The sequence below is a fragment of the Desmodus rotundus genome, chromosome 1, assembly GCF_022682495.2.
Source record: "Desmodus rotundus isolate HL8 chromosome 1, HLdesRot8A.1, whole genome shotgun sequence".
Taxonomy (NCBI): domain Eukaryota; kingdom Metazoa; phylum Chordata; class Mammalia; order Chiroptera; family Phyllostomidae; genus Desmodus; species Desmodus rotundus.
The window spans coordinates 35538932-35563554 of NC_071387.1; the positions used below are offsets into that span (position 1 = coordinate 35538932).

The 24623-nt window shown below is 41.1% G+C and overlaps 1 protein-coding gene across 3 annotated transcripts in view; it reads right to left on the reverse strand.

Annotated features, from left to right (window-relative positions):
* NTRK2 (neurotrophic receptor tyrosine kinase 2) overlaps positions 1-24623 on the reverse strand; it is a 319382-nt gene that overhangs the window by 70768 nt on the left and 223991 nt on the right. For all 3 annotated transcript variants that reach the window (XM_053923455.2, XM_053923458.2, XM_053923456.2), the window contains exon 15: positions 11517-11647. In XM_053923455.2, coding sequence (XP_053779430.1) covers positions 11517-11647 — 131 coding nt within the window. The remainder of the gene's footprint in view (positions 1-11516; positions 11648-24623) is intronic.

The following is a 24623-nucleotide window of genomic DNA, read 5'->3' on the forward strand; positions in this document are numbered from 1 at the left end:
TGCCTGGTGGTCATTTGTAGCTCACTGCCTCAACCTGCTCTCCCTGTGGGGACACTCCTGACCAGGGCAACTCATAGACCTCAGGATGCGCCACAGGTCAAGTTCCTGGGAAGCAGATAGAGATTAGTAGACAAGACATTGACAAGGTATGCTCTTGGGATTAATACCTGTGGGAAGAATTGGGCAGAGGATGAAGTTGAGGTATAATGCAGCCTCCACAGAGCCTTATCTGACCCTACAGAGTTGTCCTGAGTTGGGCCAATGGGGCTGAGCCATTATAACCCCCTTTCAATCAGCCATCAGCTGGGGGCCACCCTAGGGGGGAAGTGTGACCATGAGAGGATTTGCTGAGTCCCCACAGGAAGTGGGGATCTGAGGACTGTCTGTTGGAGCTTTTCCAGTGAGTAGGGGAGCAGAACCAGGTGGTTCAAGATTGAATCTCCACGGATGCGTTTGCAATATGCAGTTTACCACGCCTGGGGCTGCTCTCTACACAGGCGGGCACAGGTGACTAGGCAAGGCCTGCCTCACATCCACCACGTGGAAACACTAGATGGCAGAGGTAGCAGCAAGATCCCAAAGTCTTGTCTGCTGTCGTCCTCACACGGAATCTAGCATCTTCACTAACTGCCTGTGGCAGAATTTGAAGCTTTCTCCCAGTGGTAACCTGACTCAAGGAGACAAATTACCAGTCTAGTTTTCATTAGGCCCAAAGCAGTTAATTCTTATGCCAAATTCTGAAGACACCATTAGATAAAAGGGTCTGGTGATGGGGTTTCCTATTCCCACTTTAGTAAATGGTTTTCTGAGAGGCGTGTATCACCAGTTCTGCTTTGAACAGTGAGAAGATTTGGGCCAGCAAGTGCCCAGAGAGGTCATCAAATTTTGATAGGTCCATTTCCATGGAAACTGCACATTTCCTCACTTAATATCAAAATGAACAGTGGCCAAGAATCTAGGATCTGAAGCTCCGCTCCCTTGAAGCTTCAGAGACTGGGCTTGTACCACCTAAAACCCTTGTAACTCCTTTTAACCCTGTTGCACAGGGAGGAATGAGGGGTTTATGTTGGTGACTTGTGTGGGTTGGTTTTATCCATGGGCATGCTTTTATCTGTCTTTTGTTAAATCTACCTACTGTTTTGTTTTACTGGACTTCTATGTATAAAAATAGCAGATGAGGAAAAGAGATGAACATGAAGGAGATGACATTGTCATCAGCTGCATCCTTCCCCTGGGGTCCACAGAACAAAATACACACATCTGAACATTTCTCACACTTGGACTTGCATCACAGATTTGAATATGTGTCTGTCTCCACTACTTCCTTTGACAGCAGAAATGTGTTGTGTTCACCTGTTTATCACTGGCTGCCTAACTCAATGTTAGGCAACACAAGAACCCCTGACCAGTGAGGTCTGTGTAAACCAGAGGTAAAAGGGCATTAGAAAGGAATGAACCATGAATGCTCATCCGGAAAGAGCATGGCCCCAAGTAAGGAACAGAAATAAAGGAAGTGCCAGGAAAAGCAAGCAGGTAGGAGAATGCAAGTTGGATGGGGGCCCTTTCCAATGCACTTTGTCCTGAAAAGCTGGCCCCAAGTGTTTGTATTCTCCTTCCAGTCAAAAGACAGATCTTCACAATGGTGGTGCTCAAATCAAAGGAATTCTAATTTAAAATCAAAAGATCTGGTTCAAATCCTGGCCCTGCTCTGGACCTCTCTGAACTCTGGTTTTCTCTTCTGCAGAGTGAGGGTAAAAATATCATCTACTTCACAGGACCACTGAGAGGATTGGGTGAGACAGTGTAAGTTGTTATGCCTTCCAGGGTCCCTGTAGAAAGTAATGTTGGAGCAATTTGCATTTGAAAACACAAGCAGGCCTGTGTTCAGTTTGCTCACAGGAGGACCCAGCAAGGACAAAAAGTTCCCCTTGATGTGTCTTTAACAGTGAGGTGGAGACGGTGATGGCACACATTTAAGTCATTATCACAAGGCACGAACAAATTCTGCATGTAATCTTTCTTCTCGAGTTTTAGCTATGTAGTGTTGATTCAAATACTGCAGTGTGTGTGTGTGTGTGTGTGTGTGTGTGTGAGAGAGAGAGAGAGAGAGAGAGAGGAGTGAGGTGGGGGCAGGGAATGTCACTCAGCATGATAGAGGAGTAGATTGGGAGAGAAGACAGAAGATAGAATTTTCCTCCGGACAGGAGACAAAAACTGACAAAGTTAACAAGCATCTAATATTTTTATTTCCCAAAAGCAAACTACTATGAGAAAAGAGTTCACTTTTTCTTTAGTTTCAAAATATGTGCTTCAGTAGCATTTTCAGATTTAAGAGAGAGGATTTCACTATTCATGGGGCAAATGCATCTCACAAACTTGGCTTCATCCTATGTGCCCATCCATTTTTGCATGTTGGATTCTTTCTCTAAATTATGATTCAATTCTATTTTAAGAGGTTCAGAAAATAGGGTGGTAACGAGTTGGGCAAAATCATCTTCTGAATCTGGCACTCTAAGGACAGAATTTTTCTAAGGGTAGAACCATAGCCAGACAGCAATCAGAAGTTGGAAAAATCCTGCTATCAACTCTATTTATAAAAATCATCTCTGTTTTACTACCATGGCTGATTGTCATTCTACTCAATTAAGAGGGGCTTGGCTGGTTCTTGGAGTCCCTTGGCAATGGACATGAGGTGGGAGCCTCTCTCCCTGACAATTCCCTCCACTTAAGTCTCATTTTGACAGGCATGTTTGCCCCATCACTGAGCACTGCTTTTTTATTACTCCTAGTGTCTGCTTTGTAACTTCTTTTCTTCTTGTTCCCGTGAATTTCCTGACACTCCAAAGCTTGTAGCCTTTCTGAAGACATTCTCAAGGGAGCAGTCCCATCCGGAGCTAATGTGAGCGACTGCCTGGTGTACACATTGATTCAGAGCTTGGAAGAATGGAGTAACAGGAAATAAACTTCAGCACAGAAGTGAGAAGTTACTGAAGTAAAGTAGAAGAAAGGAAAATTAACATTCATCTGAAATGCTTCTGCAAAATAATAAAGCTAATAGGAAGCTAGTACAAGAGGCAAGAAAGCTTATTTAGAATCATTGTGTTATTGGATGGACATGACAAATGATTATGAATTTCAAAATGTAGGTGCCTTAGGAGATGCAAGGTAAAACAGAGATGGTGTCCTTTTCTTGATACTGACCTTAAATTCTTCTCTTACACTTTTTAGAGTATATAGAAACAGAGTTAAAGTAAAAGATTTTTAAAAAGAAGAGACTATTCTGGGAAGACCTCACTATTCCCATGCCTACAACCACACTTAAAACATAGATGGCAATGAGTAAACTCCCATATGAGGCAAATGCATGAGAATGCTTGTTAAAATGCCTAAGTCCTTGTGGGTCGGGATCATTGGGTCAAGATCTATTCTTGCTAAGGGAGACTCTTACTCTTCTGATATCTTCTAGACCTGCATTGTCCAAAGTGCACACCAACAGCCATGTGTGGCTAGTGATCATTTAAAATATCACTAGTCCAAACTGGGATGTGCCGTGAGTGTAAAACACCAGATTCTGAAAACTTGGCATCAGTAAAATATCTCATTGTTGAAGTAATAACAGTTAGATATGTTGAGTTCAATAAAATATATTAATAAAATTAGTTTTACCTATTTTTTTCTTTTTTGTTGTGTATAGTAAGAAATTTTAAAATACAAATGTGGCTTGCAGTTGTAGTTCATGTTATACTTCTATTGGGCAGCCCTGTTCTATAAAAGCCACCTCGCTAGGCTAGTAATGGGTCAACCTGCTTCTGGGAACATTTAGAAGCAATGCTAGCCTGAGGTAGAATTAAGACAGACACATTTCTTGTAACATTCTCACAGGCGATGGTTAGCCAAATATTTAGAGGAAGTCACAGTCACACTGTTGTATGATTCTTCTAACTTTTGGCTCTCCTCTAAAAAAAAGGTAGAGGGAGCTTCAATAAATTCTTATAAAAGTGAACTTTGGAGGAGTATATTTTAATAAATTCAGGAATAGGAAGATTTCATAGAAATAAAATCTTAGAAACTAAGGAGAGTATAATAGGTGACTCCCCCACGTTCCTACAAATGTAAAGAACAAATTAAATCATTGTAAGAAAACAATAAAGACCACAAACACTCAGACGGTGCTCACTATGCACTAGAAACCAACACTCTGTGCATTTCAACTCAGTCATATATAGCTGGCCTTTGCGAGGAAGGGCTTTCATTATATATCAAGTGACAGCCTCAAATACAAGATTCACAGCCAGGGTGTTGATTGCTGCTATATCTATTTTTCACAGCTGTGCTGACTTTAATGGTTCAGAATCTAACAATTTGACCATCCAGTTATAAACATGTGGCTAAATTCTAACTCACATTCTTTAAAACACTTTCAATAATCTGGAGGCCAAAATTGATGGTTTATGTGTGCATATCCCATCAAGTTGCATATTACAAATGCTAAGCCTTGGGAAGATATGAAACTAACTGATAGAGAAATATTGACCAAAAGAATGAATTAGAAGTTGGCCTCCAATATGGAAAACTGCGATATATTTACAGGCTTTAAATATGCCAGCATACAATTGTCTGAGTCAATTTTACCAGCTACACAGGAACTGGTAGAACATGCAGACTGTGATTCCACTGTGAGTTGAGCTGTCATGTTCAAGTCAACTCAAAAGCAACACAGCTACCACAGTGCATCCATTCTGGGGATGCAGAGGTGTGACATGACCCTCCAGCTACGTTTGGTACCAGATCAGTCCTCAACAGAGTGAAATGCACTGTTTTGGTTTTAGCATTTCTGAAAAGATTGAGATAAACTAGAGATAGAGCAGGAAAGAAGGTCAACAAGACAAAAAACAGATTCCCTGTCAAAGGTTAAAAGTCGAAGTTATTGGGACTTAATAACCGGGGCCTACCTGACCCAAGTGCAGGAGGGATTCCTACAGGGAAATGTTGTTCCCCATTCTACAGTGCATGTGAGCATGCACGTGTGTACACACACACACACACACACAACCCAGGGAAGAATGCATTTACACTAAAAAACAATAGAAATCAATTAAGCAATGTCTGGACCATTAAGATGATTAAGTCTTTTAACTAGCCACCATTAAAAGTTCTACAACTGCTGTTCCTATTGACATGTAAAGACAAAATTGATAGTACTTTGTGCAACATTATGTCCTGTTAGGGCAACAATACACAAGTTCTTTTAAATACACTAATCTTGTTACCATCCATTTCCATTTTGCAAGAACAAGGATTTACAGATCCGTGTAAGTGGAGAAGTGGAGGGGAAGCACAGGAAGAGGGACGAATGGGAGAGGGATTCCACATTAATCAAGATGTGAGTATGAATATGATGACTGTCACACAGACACAAACAAAACAGAAAGACTGAAAAAAAAATAGCCATCTGTCTCAGAAATAAACTTGCCTGGATAGAGCACTTGAATCGATGAACGCTTGATGCACTTTCCCATTTATGAATTGCTTTACTATTCCAGAATTGGAGAGAATGAGCTTTCCTTTTCAAGCCTGTATTCTGTCCTTAAACATATTCTGAGACAACTGGCTCTTAGTCACTTCTTTCCCATAGGTGGTCTCATCTGTGCATGTGAATTCTTTGGCTGGCTGGACCACAGGTAGGTCGCCTGGCATAAAGACTAAGGGAATAACTGGACACATAGTATTTTCCATAGAGGATTCTGACTGTAAGTAATAGAGACCACGTGAGCAGCAGCTGGCATGGAAGCTGCCATCAAATGTTCGAGAACAGCAGAGACGAGAGAGAGCTGTACTACATTAGCAAGGAAGCCTAGAGGACAATCCCTGGTGTCTTGCAGAGAGAGTGAAGAAGGGACAGTCAAAGGGCTAACTCAAGTCCTGAGGGAACTTTTGGATCCCAACTATTCCTGTCACAATGAGGCCTAGCCGTCCTGCAGTTTGGCTACAGCACCTTTAATATCCTTTTGGAAAAGCAATGCCCCACTTTCAGTCATGTGTGTTGGGCAGAGTTAGTCCAATCCTCCATCTCCAGGGATACGCATGTGACTTGGGCTTGGATAATCAGAATATTCTATTCCCTTGGCCACAGGTCCTGGTGATACAACTGAAGGCAAGCCAGTAAGAGTCAGCCCTTGGACTTTTGCATAATTGTTGGGAAAGAAAAGCTTTCTTTTGGGTTGCTAAGTTGGCAGGACCCAAGCCCAGAGCCATTGCTGACAAATCTTTACCATGGCATCAGAAGAACTTGCCTGAGAATGCAGTCAATATAGAGGAAAGCGGGGCCAAGATTGATAGATAGACATAGAAAGAAAGAAAAGAGAGAGAAAGAGAAAGAGAGAAAGACAGAGAGAGAGAGAGAGAGAGAGAGAGAGAGAAGAAAACAAAAAAAATTAATTCCCTGGAATTTGCAGTGCTAGAAGCTAGGATACCAGTAGCAGGGTTTACCATTATCTTGAGTAAATAAATCTCTTTTCTGCTTAAACCATCTTGAATTAGTTTCCAATGAGCATTATACTGCTCTTCTCCTCAAAGCTGATTATGTTTTGCTGAAGCCAAAGCCTTCACTCCAAGATCCAGTTTTCTTTATTTCTACCTATTCGCTTGAATTGCATTTTTATTTGGAAAACATGTGTCTCTAATCTTTACATGCAAATGAGAACAACTAACACATTCCTTTGTGTTATTTGATAAGTGGTATTGTGTTGAATTTTCTCAATGTAGTTTATCAGGGCATGTGTAAATTTGATAAATAAAAGTGTGGTGCACAATGGACATGAGGAAACCTGAGTTTTAGTCCTAGGTCTGACATTAAATGACCTCCTGCAAGCTATGTGCCTTTGGGTGGGTTATTTATCTCCTCTGGGTTTCTGCTTCCTCATTGGCAAAATGTGGGACTTAGGCTAAAGAGTATCAGTAATAGCTCTATGTATCTGTACAGTGATTTGATCATTTCTAAAATAATTCTTCATTAGATTACATTGTTCTATAGATATTATCTTTACAGTTCCTCTCAGCTATAAAATTCTATGAATATCAATAGCTCATCAAATCATTTCCTTACCTAGACATGCCAACTGCCAACTCATTACTTTTTCTATAGTCTATCTGCCCATTCATTTAGCCATCCATCCCTTCATTCATTTAACAGGCATTTACTGCATGTTACACACATTAGGCCATGTGCTAAAAGACATGGATCCCACCCTCAGGAATATGCCACTCCAGTGGAGGAGACAGACATTCATGCCATTGATTAAATAGGACCATGAATACATATATAATTACCAACCTTGACAAATGCCAAAAAGGACAAGTATAGATGCCTTAAGAGCATATAATAGGGGTGGTCTGACCTAGATGGGGGTGCAGGCAATGGGAAGTCTCCCCAAAGAGAAGCACCTTGAACTGAGATCTGATGGGTTGGTGGGAGTTGTGTGGACCAAGGGGCTAGAGCCCTCCCGACATGAAACAGCAGCATTGTGTTGGGTGGTACCTTGTGGCTGCCTTGTGGTAATATGCCAGAGGGCTTATCAATCAACTCTTCCAAAATCCTCAGTGAAAAAAATTATCATTAGGTCCTCTGCTAACAAGAAGATACTCAGAAACATGAAAAGCAAAAATTCTAAGTTAGATCCCAAAGAAAGTCGTCCTGAACCTGGATTTCACCATCTCTCATCTTCTCAAGTCTTCCTGTACAGCAGCTCTCACTCACTCTACCCTACCCCTCGAGGGCGTCACCCGACTTCTCCAGGGCTTGGTTTTTTCATCCATCACCTAAGAAACTTGGGTTATATACATGACTTCCAAGGGCTCTCTCATATTTAGTATCTGATGTTTCTAGAACCTGAGTTAGTACAGAGGGGAAGAAGAAGCCACCAGTCCATCGGTATTTGTGGCTGTATTTAAAAAACAAAAATTAGCATGCATTCATAATATAATAAAAAATGTTGTAGGAATTCTAGCTATTGAAATGGAGGTTGGATAGAGCCAAAAATAGCTAATGTATCTAATGCAGGGAGACTGCATTCCTTGACAGTGAAACATTTCCTTGACAATTGAGGTACTTAAAGGTAAAGTAACTCATTTTGATCAAAGACTGGTTTCTTTACTTCTCATCCTCTCTGTAGCTTCTTCAATTGTAATTCAGTGTAAAGGGAGAAATGGTTGACAAATCAATTTCACTAAAAAAACCCAAAGGTCATCCAAAAATATCAAGAAAAGGGTAATCGGGTTGAATCCAAACATGCAGATACTGTAATGGGAGAGGCAAGTTCCGCCTCCACATGCCCTTGAGTGCCCTGCACATGCCTTAGGTTCATTTCCATCTTAAACTGGCTCCTGTGGATCCCTCAAGCTCTTAAATGACTTGGAGCAGACAACACCCGGATTTACAGGAACCTGACGTTTGTCAGTCTGAATGCAATGCCTTGGATTTCAAACCAGTCAGTTCCTTCCAGAGAAGGAAAAAGGACAATAGCTGCTATTTCTTAGCATGCATAATCAATGCTGCAGGGGTTGCTAGGCAACAGGCAGAAAGACATCCCTGGGTGCCTCCAATGGAAGAAGAGCAGCCCTGGCAGCCACTCCTCAGAGGTGACAGGCTGTGCAGGCTCTGGAAGCTGTGTCCAGTTTGTTTCACTCCTTAGAAAAACCCTTTTATTCTGGTTGGGAATGAACCATAGAATCTTCCTCCCAGCCTCACTAGATAGTCTTTGAACAGACTTCCAATTGGCCCACGGCCCTAACAATGAGTAGGTCAGGCTGGCAGGCTGGCAAGAGGCAGCTCCATGAAAGGTCCCTGTGCTATTTTGATCCAATTCATCCTGGAGTCCGTGGAAGATCTGACTTGTTCCTGGCATGGCTGCAGCCTCTGGATCCCAGAAAGTTAAAATGGGCATCCTCTCAGAAGCTTGTAATCATGCTAGCAAACATAAGCAAACCCTCTGATTTCAGCAAAAATGCACATTCAAAGTCAGTGAAATGAGACTTCCTAGGTGTGTGACCTTGAAGTTGGAATGAATTTTTAAGTTGTAGGCATTTTGTCCTCTGCTTGAGATAATTGTTTCATTGGAATTTCAAGAAGGGGACTAGCAAACAGACAAGTCAGGATTTGATAAAAGGGCAGATCCATTTGTTTTGTTTTGTTTAGCAAGTGTTAACTAAAGAACAAGCACTCCTCATAGGTCATTAACTTGCAGACACTTATTTGGCAAAGCCAGGAACCGCATGAGGACTAGGCTCTGGGTTTGGGTCAGAGGTATGATTAGGACTACGACTGGGGTTTAAACCAGAGAGAAGTCTCCCTGACAGTGGTGAGGAGAGACATGCCCAGGTGGAAGCGCGCTGTGGGCAGGACAACTGGCTATACTTGGCTGTCACGGCTAATCCTTTGTCATTACTGGCCCGATCCCTGATGTCCTATTTTAGCATGTGTTTGGGAGGAAATGTAACATAGGAGTTGACAGTACCCGGGTTTAGCTATAGTGCCCTTTCCTTAAGGGCACTATAAGAAGTATGGAGGCAGGCACAGGATAAGGAATGATACTAAGGTGAAAGGTTATACCAAGAAATTTTGTGCTTCTATGTATTTGGCTGAGGTCTCTCAGCTACTCCTACACTGTCACTTAGGGCTTCTTAGCCTCCCTGGATTTTCTCACATTCAAAGCCTCTCACTTGTGACCCCACGACGTGAATTCAGAGTCTGAAGGCCTGATTTAGCTCCCTGGTGGCCCCCAAATAGCAGCGGGAAATGTGGGCCCAGAACATAAATCCATGGGGTTCAGTCTCTTTGTCTCTCGCACATGGCTAGATTAGAATTAGATGTTCCCCAAGCTTCTTCTAGTTCTAACATTTTATCAGTCTACGAATCTACAAAAATAGAGGCACCTTTTGGTCTGATTTACCCAAAGAGAAAAAAAGTTAGCAGAAGAAGAAAGCAAAGACTGAAGATTTAACACTGCCAAATGTTCTGAACATTTTGTGTTTTAAAAATAACAAACTTTTTGAGTAAATGAAAGAGGAAGCAATAGCAGGGATTCAACATTCCCAAAGTCACTGAAGAATTCTCACTTTACACCTTGACCCACTTGACCTCACCTTTCCCTTATTCCTCCTTTCCTCTCTCTTCCCCTCTGCCTCACCCCCCGCCCCCGCCATTTGCTATTTTAGTGAGATAACGTTTATTTGATAGCTATTACACGTATCCTCCCTAAAAAGGTCTGACCTTCGTTCACTCCAAAGTGCAGGTTTCAGGAGCTTTTTCTGAGAGTCTAGGAGTACTGATGCCACTCGGCTTACTTACTTTTGATGACGAGGAAAGCAAATGCCATTTTCATTTGAATGGACTTTAACAGAAACTGTTTAGTCTACAGGATGGGTAAGCTCAAGAATAATTTTATCTCTCTCCTCAGTTACCCATTTTGTATGTCCTGAAGTACTTTAATGTTAAGAACAATATTAATGGAATATACATTTGATAAAAAAATTAAGTTGGCCTGTTATAACTAGTAAACAAATGCTATCCATACAAATATTCCGTATTTGGCAGAAACAAAGGAACATACCAACAAAAAACAACCCCAAGTTTAATCACCTCATATTAAGTCAAGAATTCACATATTATTAGATTAGCTATGTCCACATTCATTTGTCAATTAATTTATTTTATAAATATTTTCTTTCCTCTTTGAAGTGTTCTATATATGTTATTCAATGCCTTCATGAGATTTTTTAAAATTTTGACAATGAATATGTAAAAGATCTACAGAACTTTTTGTGCTATTTTTGTTAATTCGTATATTTTAGAGAGCTCAGTGGAAATTTTACCCTCTTCAATAATTTTTATCTTATTGAAGATCAGGTCTCCTTTTCGAGTTTTTGAGAAAATGGCTATGATGAAGGAATTTCAGGCTTTTTTGTTTTAGTAAAACCTTGTATCTGCTAGGGTGGCAGAATCCACAAGAAATGCCGGGCACTCCAGGATGAAATCATGCCTGCACTAGATACAATCCTGGGGCCTGGGAAACATCTGGGAGGGACAAGGTAAGGTACAACAGGTCTCAGTGGAACGGAGGCTGAGAGAGGGCTCCCTTCCAGAACGTCGACGTAAGACAAGGTCCAGCTGAGCTGGGCACAAGCAGCAAGCAATCTGAGGAGACAGGTTGAGTCTCCAAGGCTTAGCTGGTTGAATTCTGTCTGACCCCAACGACCTCTATCCAGAATTCAGTTAAAGTTGACTTGGAAGAGTAGCTCAAGCCAGTCACAGCCTGCAGACTGGTAGATTGCCCCTAAAGGAACCTTCGACAGTTAGATGTGCCCCAAATATCCTTCTCACTGTCCATTTAGTTAAAAGAATTTGAACACATCCTTCATAGCAGACATAATTTGCTCCTGATTCAGCCACTAAAATCAAATAACACTTCCACACATTACTGCGACCATGGATAATGAGACATTCTGGAATGTTCTCTTACCTTCACTGCCACCAAGATCTTGTCCTGCTCAGGACAGAGGTTATAGCATTCAGCTAGGAAAACTTTTCCAAAGGCTCCTTCGCCTAGCTCCCTTTTCAGAACAATGTTATGTCGCTTGATGTGCTGAACAACTGTAAAACAAAGACAGAATGGAAATTGGAATCGAAGTACACAGAGCTGGAGGGGGGGGGCAGTGGCCTGTATCCTGAGCTCTTCTCTGCACACAGCAAACCATAGGAGAAGCCCGGTGTCCATGCTCCCTGTCCATCCCAAATGGCTGGGCGGCAGTTGCATCAGCTTGCTCTCCAGAGTCCATTTATTGTTTTTCATAGAACTAAAGTAGTGACTTAGCTATTGGCTGCAGGATGTCATCAATGCACTTCACAGACTAGGAAAGGGGGGAAATGAGAAAGAAATGGGCTTTAAAGGCAGCCCTCTTACAAGCCAGATGCTTTGCATATATTTGTTAGTAGTGTCTAGTGGGGAAAGGCAGAGAGATAGTCAGGAATCTCTAATCCTTTGTTAAGCTGCCTCAGGCTCCTGAGGGAGAGGGGCTCAGAGGACACAAAGGGAAAATACAACACCTGCATTGTGAATTAAAGCTTCGTCCTCACCCTGGTGCTAGTCTCCTGGTGAGTGGGTTAGACCCTGGTTGATCCTCAGTAATTCTTTTTGTTGGGGTCAGAAATTTCCAGGCTGTGCTAAAAGCTGCCTTTCTTAGTCCCTTTCTAAGATCATGCCCTAGGCTTGGCTCTCCAAAACAAAGAAGAGATGCTTCTGGGGAAGAGAGAATATTTCTTCCTTTAGTATAGAGCAGAGCAGGCCCTTGTCACTCAATCACATGCCTTTCTGGAAAACAAGGCAGGAGGCAGTCAAAGGTCTTTGGAAGCCCATTAGCTGAGAGGAGGGAGGCAGAGCACAGCAGTCCTCGGGACAGAGCCAGTGGAGAAGCCCAAAAGGAGACTGTAGGGGACAGCACTGCAGTGCAAGCTTGTGTCTCTTCACCGGAATATCAAACATGAACTCCCTTAGCACAAGGGTAGCACCACGACATGGGCCACCATTGTTTTCTGAGCTCCTCATCCCTGAATGGTGGTATTAAGAAGAGATTGCGGCACCCTCTAGAGCTTGGAATGTGTGTCCAATAATGTTCTCTCATTTTACCCTCACGACCCCCCGTGAAGCAATGCTCTCTGCAGGAATTCCAATGATCCTGTGTGGGAAATGAGGAGCTGGGACTTGAACCCTGGTCTGTCTGAATGCAGAGTCTGTTTTTTCTTCTACACCACAAAGTTTCTCTTTAATTGCAAATTGTGTTGAGCATGACAAGAGAGATAAAAAATATGTAAGAATATAGTAAATAGTCAAACTAATCTCCCTGCCTCCTCTCTGCTTCATTTGCCCTGCAAAGTCCAGTTCAAATCCTCACTCCATCAGAAAGCTTTCCAGGAAGACTATGATCACCAAAGACTCCTCCTCTGGACTCATATTATATCATGGCTTGTGCTTAGTTGAATTCTGACTTATCCCCCAATTATTTCACATCTGTGAACTCCTGGAGGTTAAGATAAGCCCTATCTACCCCTGTTATCTCCTATGCTGAGCACAGAGAGAGGATTTGTTATTGTGATTTAATTGAATAACCTTTCTTTAAATGTTTGTTTTTCTTGACTACAAACTGCATTATAAAAACAAAAGAAAATGCACAGAGTATCTGTGTAGTTTAAATAATGATAATAAAATGAGTGCCCATAAAACCAAATTCCCATGTAAGAAACAGTGTCACTAGTACTCAGAAGCACCACTGTGTTCTTTCTTGATTGTATCCTCTTCCCTACTCTCCTCCAGGAATAACTACTACCCTGAACTGGTGTCAAGTCATTTTTTATAGATTGGCTACTCGTGATATCTCCTTAACAAGACATTGTTCAGCTTTGCCTGGTTTTGAACCTACATAAGTGGAATTGTACCCTATCTATAATTGTACCCTATCTATTCTTCCATATCTCACATCTTTCATTCAACAATGTCCTTCAGATTGAGTTTGATTGAGCTACAGTGTGGGTGGAGCAGTAATTCTTTTGCTTTTATCACTTTATAATATTTTGTGGAAGAACTATACCCCCATTTGTTTTATCCATTCTATGCTGATGAATATGCTACACAGTTTCTCTTTAGATACAACTTAATATAAAAGGCAAGTGGTGATTAAGGTTTTACTTTAATAGGATTTTTCCCCTGGTAATTCATGTGGTTTGAAGCAATGAGGGCTTCCACAGGCCTCTGGGAACTCAGGATGATAAAAATCAAAAAGTCTTTTATGAGCAACTATATTAATGACTATAAGAATGTATATTAATTAATATCTCATGCTCTAATAGAAATGCCTGGATTTAATAGGAGAGAAATGTGTTCATTAGGTAGAGTGCCCATATAAAGAGACAAATGTAATTTTGCAGAGAATTAGCTGCCCTATTTAAATCTATTATTTAACTCCATGGTTGTCACATGTTCCTTGGGAATTAAATAGCCACTTGATTTACTTTATATTCTCACCAGGTCGAGGCAAGTATTTAACTTTTTTTCATTTGATTTACATTTTCTTCTTCTTTTTAAAAATATTTTCCAAGGAGGAGAAAAAGTTGGTGGGAAATAAGTTTATAAAGCTATGGATAAAAAAAAAAAATTTCATCATCTCCAAAACTAAAATGGATGAGACCAGTTTTTTTCATGTTGACCTTGAAAGCATTAAATGCATCTTTTCTTTAAGAAATGGCTATTTTGCATTAATTTATTTTGCTGGTTTGGGAACTAATAGATTATAAGAATGGTGGCCTTTTGCCAATGTGTACCCCCTAAACAGAATTAATCTCTCTTTTATTGTATGAGACTGAAAGCCATTCAGGGGCATAGGTAACAGTTTACATTTGCATTCCTGACTAGGTGTCACAGCATTTTACAGTTGGTGCTATTAAATATTTGTTGAAATATGTGCTGAAAGTTAATAAGACCGCAGGCAAACACTGTTTAATTGTATTATTTCAGTCAATTGACAACAGCCCTATTGAGTATGTAGCAATAAAGTGGCCCAATTCTCTCAGATTTCAGGAAAAGGAGCAACAACTACCCTGAGGTGATCACATCATTGAGCTAAGAATTTTTTTCCATTATCCTCCAAAGAGCATCAAGAGTCCCAACCTGCCTCACTTCCTGTTTCCTGCAATCACCACAGGAAATCCTCGGTACCCTCTTAGGGCACCCCTCCTTACCCACCCTCTCAACCCAGCTTTGCTGGTAAGTACCCCAGTCTGAGTCCATGTCACCCCTTCACCTCCTTCACAGACCCTTCCGTGGGGCCTTCTGGGCTTGCCACCCATCACCCATGAGCTCTCCTTAAACTTCCCTTTACTTCCTTGACTCAAGTAAAACCTTGGCTATGCCTGGAGGACATCCACGCTTATTTCCTGCAGCCCTCCCAAACGGAAGCTATCCCCACCCCTTATCCGCAAGTATCCCTTGGGTCTGATTCCTGACTCTTTCTCTCTCCCCTGCCAGAGCCCCAGCTATCACAAAGTGCCTATCTTAGGGAGCCATCAGACTAGACCACCTCCACCCCTTCCTTGCTGACTTCAGGGTTGCTCCTCTCCCACACGGAGCTCCTGGCTGACACTCTCCCTCCCCACTCTACCAGTGCCATCCTTCTCAGGGCCTGGGGCAGAGACAGCTTCTGCAACTTGCCTAAGCTATAGAAACATTGGGGCGCCATTCATCCTGCCGTTGAAAGGGGAGGCTCTGTGGGGGTCTGGTTTCGCTGGTGCATGGCGATAAAATGACTTTTGATAGGAGCAAGACTCTCTTAATGAAGGAAGCAATGCACTGATTCTAGACAAGCCCCTTACCTCATTGTGGACCAGCACGAAGGATTCCATAATAAATAAGCTGTCAGGTAAAGATGTAAATTTTTTTACATACTTCCTTTCCCTGAGGTCAGACAATTCTCTGTTTTGAACTTTGGAGACTTGATTAAAATCATCCAAACCCAGATGAATAACTAATAAAATAAATAAATAAATGCTCAAACTGTACCATAAATGACTTCCTTGATTTGAAGAAAAACTAAAAAAATAAGTGATTTTTAAAAAGTTTTATAGATAAAATCTCTCTTTTTCACCTTGCCCAAAGAGAAGGAGGCATCAATAAGAGGTGTACGTGGTATTTAGTAATACATCACCAAACTCATGTGGTCTGCAGACTGATCTATGTACGTCAAAACAGTCAAAACAAAGACGTGATTAGATTATTGTACAAATAAATCTGTTCTATAGAACCAAGAAGTCAATGACCAGCGATAGTAATCGAGATGAGTGGCTGAGAACTGACTGGCTGTCTTTCTCATTAATGGAATTTTCCAGAGTGGAAATTTGGTGTCCTTGGTCATTTGCTTCATATGTAACAGAGTTGAGTAGGTTCCCTGTTCTGTATTAGTGTTACGTTACATCTGAAAAATGCATTTTGTCACAAAGTAGCTTTAGTAGTTTACAAAGATGCTGGCAGTTTTTGATGGTCTGCTGGGGGGTGGGGGTATAAGGAGACTAAATGGTAATGGGAAAAAAATACGTTAAAGACTAAATTAAAAAATAAAAGGAAGGAAGGAAGGTAGGAGGGAAGGAAGAAAGGAAGAAAGGAAGAAAGGAAGAAAGGAAGAAAGGAAGAAAGGAAGAAAGGAAGAAAGGAGGAAAGAAAGAAAGAAAGAAAGAAAGAAAGAAAGAAAGAAAGAAAGAAAGAAAGAAAGAAAGAAAGAAAGAAAGAAAGAGAGAAAGAGAGAAAGAAAGAAAACAAACCTTGGCCTAGTGGACATATCCTGCTCAGCACACAGACCTTAAATTGAGACATTTGTTGAGTCTCTTGTATATGCCAAGTACTAAGTGATCTGCAGCTCAAAGTAAAGATAATTTAAAATTTTGAATAGGAAGGTAAAAAGTAATACAGACTCAGAAGATAATGTTCTATATTGGAAGCAATCTCTCTGCCTCTCTACAGAACTAACTGTAGGGCCAGTTGCCTCAAAGTAGGTTCCATCTCAGAGGACTGGATGCTGTGATGGGAAGGGAACTTAGAGATCAGTGAGTCTGACTCCCAGGTGTTTGACAGTCAATGAGTGAGACTTGGGGCAGGACAGTGACTTTCCCAGGGCCACATAGGTAGAAGGTGGCTGAACTAGGACTCAGGCGTCCTGACTTTCAGAAGAGCTACCCTTGGACTTTGTAGCACAGGCCCTATTTCGGACTAAAGGCAGTGAGTATTTCCTGATGTGAAAATGGAAACAGGTCTTTCATTTAGTTAATTATCTTTTCTAGTAGAAATGCTTGAAACATTCCATTTATCATCTGAAATGGACCAAACATCTCATAATGAAGAATTTCATTAAAAAATGACCAATAAACATAAAATATGAGTGTGAAAAGCAGGACATCAAAGTTAAATACCTTGAAAAATGCTTGAGTTTGGTCTAAATATAATAAATAAAAATTACTGACTATCTATCTTAATGCCTATTTCATGGCCAGCATATCAAAACAGGTAAAATCATCTACCTTGTAAAATTAAATTTGCATAAAAGATGGAAACTATGTTTTTGAATTTCACCTACATTTTTATTAAGATAAAAGTTGGTAGTAAAATGAACATAAATGCAATTAAGACCACAGGCATAAAACACACCAGGAAAAGACATGGCCAAATCTTCATAAATAATATTAATGATGAAATAAAACATAATAATACCGAGCCATTCTTAAGCACTTTTCAGGAAAAAAATCCCAATGTGCATTACCATCAATTAATTTTCATATCCTTCTAAATGAGGTCAATAGTCACATTTATTTTACAGATGACACCACAATTAATTGACTTACTTGTGGTCATAGAGCAATCCACTTATCCTTTTCCAAGTGCTATTTCCAATGAAATGAGAGGGAGAGAAGTGGGTGCCTAACATGTGCTGATTGCTATTAAGAGCCAGAACATGTGTTGAGAGGTTTACAGGGGTTATCAATCTTCATAACAATCCAGTAAGGTATCCTTATCTCTGTTTTTAGATTAAAGTAAAAAGAAGAGTATCAGATCAGCTAAATAACTCATCCGAGCTTGTAACATTGGTAACAGGTAGATTTTGCCCATCTAGGAAACCATGGATCTATTTTTAGCAATTTAGTTCAACAAACTCTTATTAAGTGCCTACTATGGCCTGGGAATTTTTTTTTCTGTAAGGTCTAGAAAAAAGGATGAGTAAAATAGACCCTAATTAAATGAAATTCTTCAAAAAAAAAATCAAGAAACTTACAACCTAAAGGGACCGAAAAATACAATACATATATCTATCTTATATCTTTGCTTCCTTCATAAAAGATTTTAAATACCTCATGTGACTATGCAAGGAAAGCAAACTTTAAATAAGAACTCAAGTCAAGGAAAATGGAATGAAAGCAAGAACAGGCATTAAGTAGAAATGCAAACGTGCAAGTTCTAGGGCCGCACAGGGTTATTCAAATTAAGTCATAATTTGACTCTGAGCTTCCTGGCAGCAGAAGCCAAAAGAAAAACAGTAATTTATAAAATTTTTACTACCCAAAGTAAAAGTACAGACATTCCTTGTGGTAAGAGAGAGACTTTATGGCATTTAGTTTTCAGAGGAATATTCTGAATGGATTTTGCACAGGGAATCAATGTCCTCACACTGGCCCTAGAGTAAATAGCGAGTTTCCTAAGACTATTTCTCAAAGCAGAATTCAATAAGATTGAAACATGTGGCACAAAAGCCACCCTCAGCCAAGCCCTGCAGGGGGAGTCCACAGCTCTTGTCACCCAATGGCATAAAAGTCAATGTCTGCGGGCACACTCAGGAGTGCTTTGGGTATACATCATATCAGTGCTTCGAAGAACAGGTATAATTTCTGCACAACCACTGTTCGGTCTAGAACATATTAAGCAATCTAAAGTATTTTGTGAATAAATAATTACAAGAAAATGTAACAATAGATGAGAACAAGAAATAAAAATGATGAGGAAGGGAGTGTTTTAGGTGGGGGGAGAGAAAGAGCAAGGATGGTGATGAGGAGAAGTCCAGAATGTACTTGAGAAATAGTGATTTATCTTGGTTTATTCCTGAAGAGAGAGTAGGTGATAGGCTCTAGGAATAGGATGAGACTGGGGCACAACAGGCTTTGAATACCTCACTAGGTAGTTTAAACAAGTTTGGACACTAAAAAGTATGGACTCTTGAACAATGATGTCACTGCCCTTTGCCTTCACTTCCTCATCTTTAAATGAGTACATTTGAATTAAAAGGCATCTCAGGTCAGCTTCAGCACACACATCCCACAATCTGTGAGTCCATGACTTTATTTTGTATATGGGTCCTACCAAGAGTTATTGAAAACTTTTTGAGCATGGGTGAAAAGTGTTAAGTACAAATCATTAGATTATTCCGGCAAGGTAAACTGGAGTCAGAGAAGCCAATTACAGTGTAGCTGTAGAACACATTGGCACAGAGACCTGTGCTAACCCGAAGGTGGGCTCCACCCAGTTACCATTTATATTTCCTCTCCAGCCCCTTATCTGTGGAGTGCACACAGCTCAGAGTGACTGCCCCCAGGGAGGCTAAGGTCAAGTCTGTGACCCCAAATAAAACAGAGGATGATGCCTAGGATAATGTTTTCAGGGAAAGACAGAGAACAATGAGCCATAGAACGAGACCAAACTGGACAAGTCCAGAGAGGCAAAAGAGCGAGCCACAAATGAGCTTAAGGAGAGCAAAAGTCACACTATGGGGGCAGACCATTGAGTGGCGAGTGAGGACATGGATGTGATGGGTGAAGATTGCTCTTATGGGAGATCAGGGGCAGACAGGTAGGTGTAGAGATAACAGGCACCTTGAATCTAGAGGATGAGGCTGGGGGTGGATTTTGAGGAGGGAGAAATTTGGGAGTGCTTGTAAGTTAGGAACAGCAGTAGGGAGTAAGAAATTTAAAAGACACAAAAAGAAAGGAAGGGAAAGAGGGAGGGAGGGAGGGAAGGAAAGAGGAAAACTGGGGAGTGAGATTTTGGGGGAAGCCTCTGAGAGTACAGTGCAGTGGAGGGCACAGCAAAATCCTAAAACAGAGAGGAAAGATTTTGAGTGAGCCACTTCTGAGGGCTTCAGCCTTGGTGCTCATCACAGCATTGAGCCACTGAAGGAAGAAGTAGACTTTCAGGGATCCCCAAGGGCTCCTCAGGCCTTCGAGCTAGGCCCTGAAATAGGTCCAGTGAAAGACTAGATAGACTCTTGCAAAATAACTTTGCACTCCTGGGAGGGCAACAGGTACCAACCTGGGTGCCCCACACAACATCCATTATCATCCAAAATGATCCCTCACTCTTAAAACAAACTTTGGTGCCCTCATGCTGAATGAGAGCAGGACGGCTGTGGGGCATGCTGGAGTGATGCTTAATTTAACCCAATCGTTACAGTAGATAAATGCAATTGAGTTATTTGAAGTTAAATTCCCAAAACTTCTTGTAGAAAACAGCCAAGGAGGGGGAAAGCCCCAGAAATCTTTCAAGCTGTTAGACTGTAGGGAATACCATACTTCAAAATACACATACGGCACATCCTTCGCTTTGACAGTCCCTAACAGCCAAAATTATATCTGTTCTTCACACTGGCATGTGGTAGAATTGGATTGATTTGCCCTGACAGCCCTCCCTGCTGGAACAATACTTGTCAGTCAGCCCCAACAATGTTTGTATTTTCACAAATAATTATACAGAGTGATTGTACAAAACCCTGGCAGGTGGGACAGTCAGTCTTTGCCTACCTCTTTGACCCTGTGTCCCTGAGCCATAAAGTTCTTCCTGCTCCTAAGGATGGAAAATATTCCTTTAACACTCCACTTCCCCATCCCCAGCTGTGTGCATAAACCTCCATTTGAGGGTCTTATGTTGGCATCTGTTCTATCATTTGGGATCCTCCCACATCACAGATACTTTCCTTCACTTAATAGTTTAAACCAGTAGCTACTATGTTTTCCTAAGCGACTTCTTCAAGATAGTTGGCCTTTGCCAGTGTACCTCCACAGGGATGCTCCCATTGTGAAAGTAATTTGTTTTTGATGGGGATCATTTACAAATCGTGCACATTCCGGGGCTTTCCTGATTTATGTCTTAATTTTGAAGATTTTACCCATCCTAACAGAAGTAGATATATAATATATATATGCTATACACATGTAACATAAATTTCTGTACACATACTCTAGTGAGGGGGCAGAAACTGGTAAGAGAAATGCAGCTATGACAATAATGCTATGAGAGTGTGATAAATGGTGATGAGAGGGGCAAGCAAACTGCTATGTAAGCAGACCACTCAGGAGAGGCTCCGTGAAGTCATTGAGTGAACTTTAGAGAAGTAGGTTGGAGTCTTCAGGAGGAAAGCTCTGAACACAAGGGCCAAGCCCTTAGTCTATAAACACTGAAAAGTCTGTGGGCATTTATGAGGTCCACAGTTCCATGCCAGCTTCCCAGGCTGCTTTCCTCAGCTGTAGACTCTGCCCTAACTCCAGAGAAAGGCAGATACTCAGTAGGGCTCATAACCAATGACAAGTGCTACTGTCTTTAAGAATGAGGGTCCCAGACAAGATTTTGGGGGGTGCATCCCAAATGTTTTCCAACTCTGGATAGCTGTCTGTCCAATTAATATGCAAAGCAGAGTCCTATGATATTTGTTCTTTAACATGCTTATTTGAGAAGCCATATTTCAAAAGGTAATCCTTACTTACAGTTTTTCTTCAAAGGGTTTTGCAATACTTGCAGCATCTTTCAATCCAACATACATGCCCCTCCCCTCCGCCATTTCACCATTTAAACATCTATGTGAAAAGAACTACGTTTAGTGCTGCGGAAGGTTCAAGAAGGAATAAGGGGAAGAAAATACATATATTCTTCATGCTAGGCATCGCGTGAAGCACTGTACATACATTCTTTTATTCAGACAACCTGATGGACCAATGGAGAAACATCACTGTCTCCATTTTAGGAATATGGTAACTGAGTCTTGGAGATGTTAAATAATTTGCCCAAAGGCATACAGCTACAGCTGGAAAGAGGGCAAGATAAGCTAGGATTGACTTCAAAACCCATGTAGTCTTTCTCAATAGAACACAAATCTTTCCCCAAAGGATGAGCAGGCTATTAGGGAGGTGAGGCAAATACACAATAACAGTTGTTAAAGGCAGAACATAAAAACTTCCCTGATAGATATAAAAAATACAGGGCGAAGGGTGTTTAAAAGGACAAGAAAGCAAATCCTTTGAGTACAGAGTTTGAGGTGAGAGGACGTGCCATTTGAATTTTTCCTTGTAAGTTGAGCAGGGATGGAAGAGTTGGTTGGTAAGAAGGGCCTTGTAGGACATGATGAATTATGACATTTCCAAAATGCCCATGTGTCACTGACTTGATCATATACTGGACCTTCATGTTAAGTCTAAAATCTGAAAACTGTCTCCTTTGAAACAAATGAAATTGCCATTTGTGCAGGCCCAAATGAGACAAATACCGGCTATTTCATATGGCTCAGCCTAATTTATTGCTTGGTTGTATCTTTGCAAACAGAACTTCTGAATGTTAGAAAAAAAGATCCATATATTTTTTAATTAAAAAAAAATTAAGAAAAGCAATACATGCAACTGGTAACAAATAAGTAGCTCTAAAGACCATAAGATAAAAAGAAATTGTACCCTTCCACAATCCTTCCTGTCTTCAACCCTGCTCCCCGGGTTCAATACGATTTGAGGTTTTTTTCTAGGGATCGTATCTATAACTTTAATTAATGTTATACCTTCTATTCCTTTTTTCCTGATTTAAGACACTCACTTTCTATGATGTAGGAGGAGGATTTTGCTCACACTATCTCCCACATCCTACCAATAATTGATAGCTGTATTATTTTCAGTTCTTCTATTCAATATCTATCATATTGCATGTCTATTTCAGGTATCCTGACACTATTTTGTATATGATGAGCATATTAGCACCCCTGCCTTCCTCTGCCCTAATCACTTCCCATATTCTACGGGTTTGATCTTTACTGAAACTGTGCCAAAACTGTTGTGATGTACAATCAGCTCACAATATGATACAATTACGTGCCTTACCCTTCTATGAACTGGAAAGCAATAAATGGAATTTGTGTTGATAGAACCAGCTTAATACTGTATACTGCAAGACTAAGTGGGTGCCAGGACTGCATTTTCTTCTCCACATGCCTAATGTCAAATCTAGTGCTACTTTCATTATACCCCGCTCCTTCTCATTACAGACACTTATCAACCAAATACAATATATAGCACAAAAGCATAAGAACAGGGGAAAGCAGGGAAGTTAAAGACTGTGTGAAGTCAGTAGAATATTGCTGTATCCTTTCCTCAGAAGTCAAATCATCCTTTCTCTCTAGCTACCAGGCTTATCCCTTTCACTCTCTGTCTATTTACACTTGGCATCTTTGATGAGCTGTAAAGTCCAGGGTGTGAACTCACGTCTAGAAGCACAGTGTTGAAGGCAGTTTATGAGCTGGGAGTAGATTTATAACGTGAGAGTCATGGTGCTTGGGTTCCTTTCCTCTCTGCCTTTTGATAAGGACTTGTGGGTTCTTCTGTTAGCTGGAGCACCGCCAAACTTTGCTGTCCATGCTCCAAACTCAGCTTTTGGAGAACAGCTATAAAGAGTGTACAACTGAGTCACATTTACCTAATCACACTGCTTTAGAAAGGAGAGAACTGTTCCCATCTCCTGGACTCTAGGGTCCCATTGGGGATCCTGGAGAGAGTCACACAAATCTGGCTGCTGGTATGATTTCTCAGGCTTTGTAATGAAGTCTCTTATAAAAATTGACTTCTCCTGAGAGTTTCAATGTCACTAAGACAAAGGGAACTTATGCTGGGTGACTAAAAATTCTGTTCTTATATGTTAATATGAACCATTTACATCTGGAATTGGCATGGTCTAAAGTACTAAAATGGCATCAAATACTCGGAGTAGATTTTATTTAACAAATTCATTCAAGAACAAGCCAATGTTTAAATGATACAGGATGCTGAAGTTGAGGAAGTAATCGGCGACAACAGTGTGTCCCTGCGGGTATGGATAAAAACTGCACAGCCCTGCCTAGTAGTCCTGGCGGACAAGCCTCCAAAGAGAACCTGACTTCTTGGCAGTGGCAGGGTTTGGGGGTGGGGGTTTGGAGCAGTGGAGCCAGAACCTGACAGTGACGGCCCAACATGGACTCAGGTCACTACTCTGATCCAGGCTCCTCCACCTTAAACTAATTGAGTGAATCAACAGTATTTGTAAGGAACAGTAACATAGTCTTATATATTGTCCCTCTACCTTATGAACGTGCACACAAGTATAACGAAATGGACAGGAGGGAGATCCTTACAAGCTCAGATGAAACCACCTAGCTATACAAGATCCAATGAAAGCCAAGGAGAAAAAGGCCCATCGAGGAAGGAAAGTGAGAAACAAGGAGGAAAGTGTCCCATGGACAGGGCCCAGGGTGGCGATGCGGGGACAAGAAAGCTGCCTAGCCCTGGCTGGTGTGGCTCAGTTGGTTGGGCATCATCCTGGAAAGCCAAAGGTCACTGGTTCAATTCCAAGTCAGGGCACATGTCTGTGTTGTGGGTTTGGTCCTCAGTCATGGTACATATGAGAGGCAACAGATCAATGTTTCTCTGACATAGACTTCTCACTCTCTTTCTCCCTCCCTTCCCCCTCTCGAAAAATAAATAAATAAAATCTTTAAAAAAAGATCTGGGTTGAAATGTAAAAAATGGATTCAATGGAATAATTGAAGGAAAAGGTGCGTTCTTAAGTAAGAAGGAGAAACAAAGGCATAAAGGAAGGATAATGGGAATAGTATCACTCTCTTCAACAAGGGGTATGATGAAAGGTGGTGCTTTGGAAACCACAATAAAAGTTTTAATAGGTTAAATAGGAGCAGATCACAGAGAGCCTGAAGGTTAGATTAGGGGTCTAGATTTGATTCTATAAGGATATGGAAGCTATTGTAGGTTC